The 13,470-nt window shown below is 35.9% G+C and overlaps 1 protein-coding gene across 1 annotated transcript in view; it reads right to left on the bottom strand.

Moving 5' to 3' along the window:
• The window catches only part of EFCAB5 (EF-hand calcium binding domain 5), a 208,014-nt gene that overhangs the window by 100,985 nt on the left and 93,559 nt on the right, over window positions 1–13,470 (bottom strand). The window contains exons 9-10 of the mRNA XM_047080691.1: window positions 9,809–9,857; window positions 4,597–4,667 (exon numbers count right to left, since the gene is read on the bottom strand). Coding sequence (XP_046936647.1) covers window positions 4,597–4,667; window positions 9,809–9,857 — 120 coding nt within the window. The remainder of the gene's footprint in view (window positions 1–4,596; window positions 4,668–9,808; window positions 9,858–13,470) is intronic.

Consider the following 13,470-nt stretch of genomic DNA (forward strand, 5'->3'; position numbering starts at 1 on the left):
AATTCAACCCTGTGTTGGACTCTGTGCTAACAACTGACAGCCCGGAGCCTGCTTCAGATTTGTGTCTCCCTCTCTCTCTGCCCCTCCCCACTCATGCTCTGTCTCTCTCTCTCAAAAATAAAAATTAAAACACTTAAAAAATAAAATTAAAAGTATGGGCACTTTAACAACTCACAGTAAATTTTGCTTTGAAATGTACCAAGAAAAATTTAAACATGTCCAACTCTCAGACTTCTCTGGAAGCAAATTAGTAAAAAATTCTTTATTGAAGCAAATGAAATTTGTAGAGCTCAAAGAGTCCAGGAAATGAAAAAAGAAACTTCCTACCTAAAAAAGTTAACTAAATTCTCTATAATCACATTAATGGTGATTTTCCTCTGCTGATAAACAAATTAACTAATCAGATGAAAGGTGAAATGAAAGATTTGTCCTCTGAAGGATTGAAATCTGGAAATTTCAGGAAGGATACACCTATCAGGAACTGCTTACTTCTGGCCTGAACACAGTAATGCAGTTACTATGCTAAAGGGGACACAGTGAAATCTAAGGGTTAAGACTTCTGTTCCTTTTTAAACTTATATTCAATATCGACTTGGACAACTGAACACCAGTGTTAAAATGATACAAATGCTAAGTTTTGTCTCCTGGAATGAGTTGTCTTTTGGAAACCAGAGTGTTCTGAGAATTCAAAACAAGCCTGACACTCTCCAAAAACATATTTCTTTTGTGTCTAAATATCCAACTTACAAAACAAAACAAGAATCCCAGATAAACCAGCACATTCTACATTTTAAATTGTTCTTGTCAATATATTAATGTTTAAAGCACTGTTATTAAGGTTCCTTTCAAAGTAAGGGGCTACAGGTATGGCAGGTGGAAAAAATTCAAACCTCATGACCACCAGATGAGTTTCCTACATGAAACCTGTCCCACTGAAGCCTCATTTTTCTTTTACAATGAATCCTTTGGCAGTGATGAATATAGTAATCATAATGGTTTGAACCTGTTTGTTGCTTTGTAATTATCTTGTAGTGTGTGTCCTTAATGTGCTTATATTTTGATCCTTCTATTCCCTGGATCCTACTCCAGTTCCACCCAGCATGTGTAGGCATGCATGCCCATACATACACACACACACACGTGCGCACACACACACGCATATGACATATATACTCATAGGCACACTCCCACACAACAAGGCATTATTTGGTCCTTAAGGGTAAGAAATACAACTTCCTATTTTGACATCTCTCCTACCAGAGAGTAAATAAATATTCAGTATATACTTAATAACTAAGAGACTAGACATAAATATTCTTACATAATATATTATAAAGAATAGAAAATATTCTTCTAAAAACAGTTACTTTTGATCTTCATTTACTAGAGTAAAACAGATGGAAAGTGAGAGAGGTTACACTCAACAAAAATATTGTCACCTGTTCATTTATCCATCAGAAAACAGAAACCTAGAAAAATGATATGTATATAGAAGTATCTGTGACCTTTCATTCTCTCCATTTGTCTTTTTCTCTATATTAATTATTACTCAATGATTCCACTTTCTCTAAACACGCTCCATCCTGAATGCTAATCACTCGGCTCATTACAAATGATCAGAGGGGTAATTTCATGGCATAGTATCTTCACTGGATGGCAGGTGTGTGTAATATCTTGCCTTTAAACCCAACATTTACAATTTTATTGTCTTCCAGTGTCATTAAATGAGTGCTGACAAAATAGCCTGAAAGCAAATCTCTTTATCTTTTTTTAAAGTTTATTTTTTTGAGAGAGAGCGAGCATGAGCGAGTGCACAAGTGGGGGAGGGGCAGCGAAAGAGGGAGAGAGAGAATCCCAAGCAGGATCTGCACTGTCAGCGTGCCACTCAATGCAGTGCTCCACCCTGGGGCTCGGACTCACCAACCGTGAGATCACGACCTGAGCCGAAATCAAGTCGGGTGCTGGGTGCTTAACTGACTGAACCACCCAGGCACCCCAAAGCAAATCTCTTTAAAAGCAAGTGTCCACCCCCTCTACCAAAAAAAAAGGCACTGTTCCAAACACTACTTCTATGTCATATGTTATACAGAATGGTTCAATGATTTACTGATCAGATAATTAAATATTTTCAATAAATATTTCTATACAAGAAATATTTTCTTGGTTTCTGTTGATGTAACAGCTCTTCTCTATAATGAAAGTACCTTAATATGGGCTGAAGTTGGAAATGTCGGGAAAACTAATATCAATGGCTCAAAACACCCATTAAAATTAGAAATCGAAAAATATCTATTCTATTCAGTGTCCTGTCCATTTTTAAATTGGATTGTTTTTTGGTATTAAGTTATATAAGTTCTTTATATGTTTTGGATATTAACTCCTTATTGGATATATCATTGGCAAATATCTTCTCTTATTCAATAGGTTGCCTACTTGTTTTGTTGATGCTTTCCTTTGTTATGTAAAAGCTAGAACAAATAGTCCAAAAATTTGTATGGAACCACAAAAGACCCCAAATAGCTAAAAGAATTTTGAGAAAGAACTAAGCTGTAGATATCAAAATTCCAGGTTTCAAGATATACTAAAAGCTGTAGTAATCAAAACAATATGGTACTGGCACAAAAAGAGAGATCTAGATCAATGGAACAGAATAAAGAGTCCAGAAATAAACCCACAACTGTATGGTCAATTAATCTTCAACAAATGAGGCAAGAATATACAATGGGGAAAAGACAGTCTCTTCAACAAATGGTACTAGAATGGTACTTCAACAAACGGAAAACTAGACAGCTACACTTTCTTACACTATACACAGACATAAACTCTAAACGGATTAAAGACCTAAATGTGAGACCTGTAGAGTGGAAGAGAGCCAAAGCATAAGAGACTCTTTAAAACTGAGAACAAACTGAGGGGTGATGGAGGGTGGGAGGGAGGGGAGGGTGGGTGATGGGTATTGAGGAGGGCACCTTTTGGGATGAGCACTGGGTGTTTTATGGAAACCAATTTGACAATAAACTTCATATATTGAAAAAAAAATAATGTGAGACCTGAACCATAAAACGCATAGAAGAAAACATGCAGTGATGTCTCTGACATTGGCTGTCAAAACATTTTTCTAGATATGTCTCCTCAAGCAAAATTAAGCTATTGGGACTACACCACAATAAAAAGCACTTCCTGTTCTTTTACAATGGCTTCGCTATTCCTGAAACATTTATTTTGATTCATCAATTAATTGGCTGAATTTATTACAAAGCAGTTTTCTTTTTTCAGGAAGGTCACATGGGTATTATATTTTCTGAGTTCTTTTGTGTTGAAAATGTCTGCATATTGCCTCTAAACTATACCATGGATGGATTATAGTGTAATTAGGTCACATTTTCTTTTCTTTTTACCTCAGAACAATATAGACATTGCTTGTTTTCTGGAATTGAATGTTGTGAAGTCTGATGTCAGTCTTACTGTTTTTCTCCCTTCATTTAATTAATTCAACAAATATATACATATACACACATACATGCATTCATACACACAAATCATATACAAATACATATATATCCACATATAAAACACATATGTGTGTGTGTGTGTGTGTGTATACATATCTACACATTTAAAATGAGGAAATGGGTATGGGTGATGTATACCCAATAATACTTGATACAAAATCATTAGCATTCTACATAATACCTTTGTGTGTGTGTGTGTGTACACGTATACAATTTTGTTTTAATGGGGGGTTTGAACTATTAATATTAGTTTTCCTGACATTTCCAACTTATCTCCTGATTTCAAGAAGGATTCAAGAATCCTTCACATAGAACCTTGAAATTGTATATAGTACATAGTCATCATCTACAATGGAGCAAGGGTGAGGCGGGAGAAAGAAAAAGTTATTTTGACTCTGGGACTCAGAGAAAAACAAAGGGAAATTAGAGGAAAGACATGAACAAATAAAAAAGCAGCCTGTAAAAGACATGACTCTGATACTATTACATTGTTTCTTTTGCTTATCCCAATACAATATCAATACAAAAGTAATCCCATACTTTCACAGATGAAATATTATGTAGACTTTGAAACTAAACTGCCTAAGTACAAATTTCCCCAGCTTCACTAATTTTGAGACCTTGTGCAAATTACTTAACCATTTTGCACCTTAAGTGTCTTCCTCTATAAAAGCAGGAATAAAGATTGCGGAGAGGGTTGCTGAGTTAATACATGGATAGCTTAGGACAATGCCTGGCCTATAAGAGATGTCTTTCCATTATTAGATTTCATTATTATTTGTATAACTAGATTTCACTGAAAAAAAAAAAGAAACTGGTTTTTCTTGATCCTAACTGAAGGTGTGAGTCGAAGTTTTTCACTTTCACATCATGAGTACCACTAACTGAAAGAAATTGTAAAATGTCTTTGATCATAAAATGTACCCTAACTTCAGAGGAGTTAAAATAATATTGCATCTTAGAATCAAAGTAAGTTAGTATGCTTTAATTTAATTTAATTATAAGTGAATGTATGTGTGACATCCCCCAGAAGAGAAACTGGCAAAAAAATTTGATTCAAGTAACAAATAATATAACTTCTTACTTCTGTAAATTCCATTTTGTTCAGTCTTGGTCCCATTGAGTCAGCAATATCCAATTGTTTGCAACATGCTTCTAATTATGGAAAAAAATGTTATTTGCTAGTTAGTTTGGTTGTAATACAGTCAGATTTCATATTCATTTTATAGCTCTTTAAAAGAACATAAAAAAAGAACATAAAATTATTTCTTAATTAATGTCCATCAGTTTTTACAAGTAAATGATATATAGTTGAGTAACACTCCAATTCCTACAAAATGATTATTTTTCCTGGCTTTTATTTAACTGAGCAACTCAAACACTGAAATAAACGTGCCTACATTTTTAATGACCAGCCTGAGATAAAGTAAAAACAAATATGCATGTCAATAGCATAAAGATTACAAAAACAACTGTGTTGGCTTATGCTAGCATTTAAGGAAGCAGGTCCTAAAACACACTTCTACAAACTTTCTTTTCAAATATTATGTCTTTAATGTTTCTTAAATTAAATAAAAAATATATGAATATGTTCTTTTAGTAAAAGATTCAAATAATACAAAAACATAAGCAGTAAAACATGAATATCTACCTTTTCCCTCTCCCCACTGCCAGCATTCTCATTCCCCTCTGCCCCAGAAGGAACCACTGTTTTTCAACAGTTGTTGCCACCTTTCAAGCAACTTCTCTAAGCATTTTCATATATATTAGACACCTTTTGTTTTCCTACACATAAATATGGTTACATTGATCTGCAACTTGCTTTTTTCACTTACTCATCTTGTAGATCTTTTCAAATAGGATCTGGAACTCAGGGAGAAGGTTTGGGATGGGAATGTAGATATACGGATGGGTCATTAGCTAAAGTCATGGGTTTAAATAAGAAAATCCAAGGAGGGTGTATAGTATGTAAAGTGATAATAGAGCCAAAAAGGAAACTCGGAAAGCCACATTTGAGGTACAAATAAAAGAAGAACCGAGAAACAAAAATGCTAAGAGGTGATCAATGATAGATGAAAAATCAAGATAGAATGATATCACAAAAGCCAAGGAAAAAAGAGTTTCATGAATAACAGAATGATCAATAATGGTAAATGTGGCAGTTAGTTCAAATAAAGATTTTTTTAAACCTCCTTTTGATATAAAATTATGAAACCTTTATTGACCTTACCAAAACACAAACACACAAAGTGTTTAGAAGTTCATGATGAAAGCACTGGCTTCCTCTCCTACTTCTAGCAGCAACTTCTCCTGCCTATCATAGTCTGGTACATAAAAGATTCTTTAATACTCTTGATTTTTGTAACGATTTATTATATCAGTTATTGTCATAAGAAGATTATATAAATGTTAGTATAAGCTTAGGCATTAGATGCTGTTAGCCTCATCCTAAACTTCCTCCCAAGCTCTGGATGATTATGCAGTCCAGACTGGTTTCTAATGATAATAGCTGTTATTAAGTGTATGTGTCTGTCTCCTGGCTAGACTTTGAGAAACTTGAGAGGAAACATGTCTTAGTCCTGTCTGCCTCCTCTACCTCATCGCAGTATCTGGAACTAGTTGAGAGCTTAATAACTACTGAATGAATGAATGAATGAATGGTACAGAAAATACTAGATAGTATAGGAGGTAAGAAGAGAAAACAATCACTGTCAATTAGAATGGTCTGGAATTTATCTAATTTTATCACAATTTCAAATAGAGCCCTCTTCACTCATTCCTTCTGTATACTTATCAAAAACTAAATAAATAAAAATAAAAGAAGTTATTCACAGATTTTTCTGAAGGAGAAGTTGAGGTTGTTCTAACCATGGAAAATTCTATATTTTGGATAGGCTGTGAAAAGGTAGGAGAAAGAGTTGTCAGCAAGGCCCCAATCATGTTTGGGGACCAGTTATCAGGAAGATGGGAAGGATATTTTATTTTTTAAATGAAATATGAGAATAGATTTCAGACAATCTATTGTTATCAATGTAATAGCAGTCAAAAATCAATTGAAAAAAAAAGCAACTTGATATAAATAATGTAAATCTCAGGACCCAAACTCTAGTGCTTTATTCTACAAGTCAGAATTATTTTTAATTTTTTTTGTTTCTTAGTAATCTCTACACCCAACATAGGACTCAAACTCAAAACCCCAAGATTAAGAGTCACATGCTCTTCTGACTGAGCCAGCCAGGCGTGCCTACAAATCAGAATGTTTTGCTTAATCTCATATGAGGAAACGATTCTGAAAACAAAAGCATCAAAATCTATGTTTTTCTGTAGTTATAGTACTGTCTCTTTCTGCCTCTTGTGACCATGGCGGAAATCCGCAGTTTACGTTTTTGTTGCCACAATGATGACGAATTAGAGTCAGGTCAGAAATCCTGCAATTCCTGCACAATGAAGACTTTTTCCATTCAGCCAAATATTCAAGTAGGTAAAAAACTTCCTTAGAATAAATTTGAGTCTAGAAACTATTTTTTTATTTTATTTCTTATTTTTTTAAATTTACATCCAAATTAGTTAGCATATAGTGCAGCAATAATTTCATGAGTAGATTCTTTAGTGTCCCTTACCTATTTAGCCCATCCCCCCTCCCACAATCCCCTCCAGTAACCCTCAGTTTGTTCTCCATATTTATGAGTCTCTTCTGTTTTGTCCCCCTCCCTATTTTTATATTATTTTTGTGTCACTTCCCTTATGTTCATCTGTTTTGTCTCTTAAAGTCCTCATATGAGTGAAGTCATATGATTTTTGTCTTTCTCTGACTAATTTCACTTAGCATAATACCCTCCAGTTCCATCCATGTAGTTGCAAATGGCAAGATTTCTTTTGATTCTTTTTGATTGCCAAGTAATACTCCATCGTATATATACACCACATCTTCTTTATCCATTCATCCATCCATGGACATTTGGGTTCTTTCCGTACTGTGGCTGTTGTTGATAGTGCTGCCATAAACACGGGGGTGCATGTGTCCCTTCGAAACAGCACACCTGTATCCCTCGGATAAATGTCTAGTAGTGCAATTGCTGGGTCGTAGGGTAGTTCTATTTTTAGTTTTTTGAGGCACCTCCATACTGTTTTCCAGAGTGACTGCACCAGCTTGCATTGCCACCAACAATGCAAAAGAGATCCTCTTTCTCTGCATCCTCGCCAACATCTGTTGTTGCCTGAGTTGTTAATGTTAGCCGTTCTGACAGGTGAAGGGGGTATCTCATTGTGGTTTTGATTTGGATTTCCCTGATGATGAGTGATATGGAACATGTTTTCATGTGTCGGTTGGCCATCTGGATGTCTTTTTTGGAGAAGTGTCTATTCATGTCTTTTGCCCATTTCTTCACTGGATTATTTGTGTTTTGGGTGTTGAGTTTGATAAGTTCTTTATAGATTCTGGATACTAACCCTTTATCTGATATGTCGTTTGCAAATATCTTCTCCCATTCTGTCAATTGCCTTTTAGTTTTGCTGATTGTTTCCTTCGCTGTGCAGAAGCTCCTTATTTTGATGAGGTCCCAGTAGTTCATTTTTGCTTTTGTTTCCCTCACCTCTGGAGACGTGTTGAGTAAGAAGTTGCTGCGGCCAAGATCAAAGAGGTTTTTGCCAGTTTTCTCCTTGAGGATTTTGATGGCTTCCTGTCTTACATTGATGTCTTTCATCTATTTTGAGTTTATTTTTGTGTATGGTGTAAGAAAGTGGTCCAGGTTCATTCTTCTTCATGTCGCTGTCCAGTTTTCCCCACACCACTTGCTGAAGAGCCTGTCTTTATTCCATTGGATATTCTTTCCTGCTTTGTCAAAGATCAGTTGGCCATACATTTGTGGGTCCATTTCTGTGTTCTCTATTCTGTTCCACTGATCTGAGTATCTGTTCTTGTGCCAGTACCATATTGTTTTGATGATTACTGCTTTGTAATACAGCTTAAAGTCTGGAATTGTGATGCTTCCTGCTTTGGTTTTCTTTCTCAGGATTTCTTTGGCTATTCTGGGTCTTTTCTGGTTCCATACATATTTTAGGATTGTTTGTTCTAGCTCTGTGAAGAATGCTAGTGTTATTTTGATGGGGATTTCATTGAACATGTAGATTGCTTTGGGTAGTATCAACATTGTAACAATATTTATTCTTCCAATCCATGTGCATGGATTGTTTTTCCATTTCTTTCTGTCTTCTTCACTTTCTTTCCAAGCTTTCTATAGTCTTCAGCACACAGATCTTTTACCTATTTTGTTAGGTTTATTCCTAGGAATCTTACGTTTTTTGGTGCAATTGTAACTGGGATCAATTCCTTGATTTCTCTTTCCACTGCTTCATTATTGGTGTATAGAAACACAACCAATTTCTGTACATTGATTTTATAGCCTGCAACTTTGCTGAATTCATGTATCAGTTCTAGTTTACCAGTGTAAGCTTTCAGGTTTTCCATGTAGAATATCATGTCATCTGCAAATAGTGAAAGTTTGACTTCTTCCTTGCCTATTTGGATGCCTTTTGTTTCTTTTTGTTGTCTGATTATTGAGGCTAGGACCTCTAGTACTATGTTGAACAACAGTGGTGAGAGTAGACATGCCTGTTGTGTTCCTGATCTTAGGGGGAAAGCTCTCAGTTTTTCCCCATTGAGGATGGTATTAGCTGTGGGCCTTGAATATTTGGTTTTTATGATGTTGAGGTATGTTCCTTCTATCCCTACATTCTTGAGGGTTTTTATCCAGAAAGGATGCTGTGCTTTGTCAAATGCTTTTTCTGCATCTATTGAAAGTATCATATAGTTCTTATCCTTTCTTTTACTAATGTGGTGTATCATGTTGATTGATTTGTGAATATTGAACCAGCCCTACAGCCCAGGAATAAATCCCACTTGTTCATGGTGAATAATTCTTTTAATGCAATGCATATAATTTTCTTATGTCTTTCCTTGTATTTCTATTTTATATTATAGTTCAGACATTATAACTCTCTTTTAAAATACTGTGTATGTAAGTAATATTTTCTAGGAACTTGATAGGATGGTAAAGAGATAATACAGAATATTTATAATAAAACAGCATTTCAAAAGAATTGAAAATTGCTGATTGCTTTTCTGTTTTTCTACATTCTCCATCTGGAAAGAGCAAAAGAACTTAAGTACATTTATAAGAGCTTTGAATAACATATATCTCAATATTGACTTTTCATCGTAATCCAGCATCCCTCCCCTCACTGCTCCCCTGCAAAAGAGGGACAAGTAGAAATACCACAGGAATAGGCAGGCTTACCAAGCTGGAAATCTGGATTTTGAAAAAATTCATGAAGGACATTCTGAATCTGCAAATTAAAGAAAGTAGACTATATATTACTTCAGTTATCATACATTTAGTATTTTAGACTAAAATCCATGTAGGAACTTTCAATTTAAGTCTTGGGTAACCTTTCTAACTCAGGGACAGAAACAGTAATAATTAACATTTAGTTTATATACTACTTCAAGGTATATCAAATGCTTTTTCATATATATCCTCAATGACTCCCATTGAGAACATTTTGTTGAGAACTAGGATGCCCAGAGTGATCCTATTTTGTCCCCTCCAAAGACATTTCTAGCAACCCTCAGACACTAGGCACCTTTGGCAACCAGTTTAGCAATCCAAAGAATCCTCTATAATTCATTCTTCAATTACTAAAAAACAAAATTTCAGAGTTCTTCTTGGTCCATTAAAATTTTTTTAATGTTTATTTTTGAAAGAGAGAGAGAGAGAGAGAGAGAGGCAGCATGATGGGGGGAAGGGCAGAGAGAGAGGGAGATAAAGAATCCAAAGCAGGCTCCAGGGTCTGAACTGAGAGCACAGAGCCCCACGTGGGGTTTGAATTCACAAAACCGTGAGATCATGACCTGAGCCAAAGCTGGACGCTTAACCGACTGGGCCACCCAGGTGGCGTTGGTCCATTTTTTAAAAATAGACTTGAGGGGCCCCTGGCTGGCTCAGTCAGTATAACATGCAATTCTTGATCTCCAAGTCCTGAGTTCAAGTCCCACATTGGGAGTAGAGCTTACTTTAAAAAAAAAAAAAAGTAGACTTGATTTTTTAGGTCAACTTTACATTCACAGAAAAATTGAGCAGAAAGTGCAGAGTTTCCTTATACTCCCTGCCTCCTGCCACCACATACACAGCTTCCCCTGCTATCAACATTCCGCACCACAGTGGCACATTTGTTACAACTGATGAACCTACATGAAACATCACCACCCAAAGTCCATAGTTTACATTAAGAATCACTGTTTGATGTACATTTTATGAGTTTTGGCAAATGTATCATGATGTGTATCCATCATTTTGGTATTATACAGAATTGTTTCATCACACTAAAAATCTTCTGTGCTCTGCTTATCCATCCCTCCGTCTGCCTTCACTCCTGGAAACCACTGATCTTTTTACTCTCTCCATAGTTTTACCTTTTCCTGAATATCATAAAATTGGAGTCATACAGTAGATATTCTTCCAGATTGGCCCCTTTCACTTAGTAATACACATTTAAAGTTCTTCCATGTCTTTTCGTGGCTTGATAGATCATTTGTTTTTAGTGCTGAGTAATATTACATTGTTTAGGTGTACCACAGTTTACTTATCCATTTAACCACGGAGGGAAATCTCGGCTGTTTCTAAGTTTTGGCAATTATGAAAAAAGCTGCTGTAAACATCCACATGCAGATTTTTCTGGGAACATAAGTTTTCAGCTCCTTTTGGGTAAATACAATAAGCATTATGGCTGGATCATATGATAAGACTGTGTCTGGTTTTACAAGAAACTGCCAAAGTGGCGGTACCATTTTGCATTATCACCAACAATTCCCACCAACTGCTGCACACTTTTGGCAGCATTTTATGTTGTCAAGGTTCCAGATTTTAACTATCCTGATAGGTGTGTAGTGGTATCTCATTGTTTTATTTTGCATTTCCTTGATGTCATGTGTGGAGCATATTTTCATATGCTTATTTGCCATCTACATGTCTTTGGTGAAATGTCTGTTTAGGTCTTTTGCCCATTTTTAAGTCAGTTGTTTGTTTTCTTATTGGAGAAGAGTTCTTTGTATATTTTGGATAATAGTCTGTTATCAGATGTCTCTTTTGAAATATTTTCTTCCAGTCTGTGGCCTACCTTCCTTGGTCTATTTTTAATAATTCACTTTGAATTAAAAATATGCTTGGCCATGTATCTAGCCAAGAAATGTTCTCACACTTATGTACACCTAAAAGAATTATGTTTAACTGTTAGAGTACAGTTGTTTTCTAAAGGTAAAAGACACAGGCTCTTAATCTCCAGAAGTAATTAGTCACACACATACAATAAACAAAGAGAAAAATGAAAACTATGTCTGTCCTTTTTTTTTTTTAGATTTAAATCCAAGCTAGTTAACATATAGTGTAGTAATGGTTTCAGGAGTAGAATTTAGTGATTCATCACTTACATTTAACACCCAGTGCTGAACCCAACAAGTGCCCTCCTTAATGCCCATTACCCACTTAGCCCATCCCTCTACACAACACCCCTCTAGAACCCCTCAGTTTGTTCTTTGTATTTAAGAGTCTCTTATAGTTTGTCCCCCTCCCTGTTTTTATATAGAGAGTCTCCCTCTCTGCTTATATCTTTCTTTTTTAAATTTACATCCAAGTTAGGGGCGCCTGGGTGGCGCAGTCGGTTAAGCGTCCGACTTCAGCCAGGTCACGATCTTGCAGTCCGTGGTCCGTGAGTTCAAGCCCCGTGTCAGGCTCTGGGCTGATGGCTCGGAGCCTGGAGCCTGTTTCCGATTCTGTGTCTCCCTCTCTCTCTGCCCCTCCCCTGTTCATGCTCTGTCTCTCTGTCCCAAAAATAAATAAAAAACGTTGAAAAAAAAATTAAAAAAAAAATAAATTTACATCCAAGTTAGTTAGCATATGGTGCAAGAATATGAATCCAGTGATTCATCCCCTACATATAATACCCAGTGCTCATCCCAACAAATGTCCTCCTTAATGCCCCTTGCCCATTTAGACCATCCCCCCCTGCCACAACTCCTTCAGCAATCCTCAGTTTGTTCTATATATTTAAGAGTCTCTTATGTTTTGCTCCCCTCCCTGTTTTTAAATTATTTTTGCTTCCCTTCCCTTATGTTCATCTGTTTCGTATCTTAAATTCCACATTTGAGTGAAGTCATATGATATTTGTCTTTCTCTGACTGACTAATTTCGCTTAGCATAATACACTCTAGTTCCATCCACATTGTTGCAAATGGCAAAATTTCATTCTTTTTGATTGCCGAATAATATTTCGATGGACATTGGGCTTTTTATATACTTTGGCTATTGTTGATAGTGCTGCTATAAACACTGGGGCGCATGTGCCCCTTTGAAACAACACACCTGTATCCTTTGGATAAATACCGAGTAGTGCAATTGCTGAGTCTTAGGCTAGTTCTATTTTTAATTTTTTGAGGAATCTCCATGCTGTTTTCCAGAGTGGCTACACAATTTGCATTCCCACCAACAGTGCAAAAATGTTTCCTTTCTCCTCATCCTAGCCAGCATTTTTTGTTTCCTGAGTTATTAATTTTAGCCATTCTGACAGGTGTGAGGTGGTATCTCATTGTGGTTTTGATTTGTATTTCCCTGATGATGAGTGATGTTGAGCATGTTTTCATGAGTCTGTTAGCCATCTGGATGTTTTCTTTGGAAAATGTCTGTCCTTAATGAAGAGTTTGGGAACCTCAGCCAGAGTCAATATTTTAGAAATAGCTAGAATTTAGAAATAGCTAGCTAGAATTTTTTTTAAATGCTCAAGAGAAAATTGAAGAAATTGGCTCTCATGGACCAAACAGGTCAAGAATCAGCTTACCTCAGTAACACTGAAAATTTAGAGGTAGGTTTCTGGCACTCCACTCAATATTCCAAGAATCATCCGCTTA

This window comes from Lynx rufus, unplaced genomic scaffold (genome assembly GCF_022079265.1).
Source record: "Lynx rufus isolate CCGP_SWC_20201006 ecotype Redwood Valley unplaced genomic scaffold, mLynRuf1.p SCAF_18, whole genome shotgun sequence".
NCBI lineage: Eukaryota > Metazoa > Chordata > Mammalia > Carnivora > Felidae > Lynx > Lynx rufus.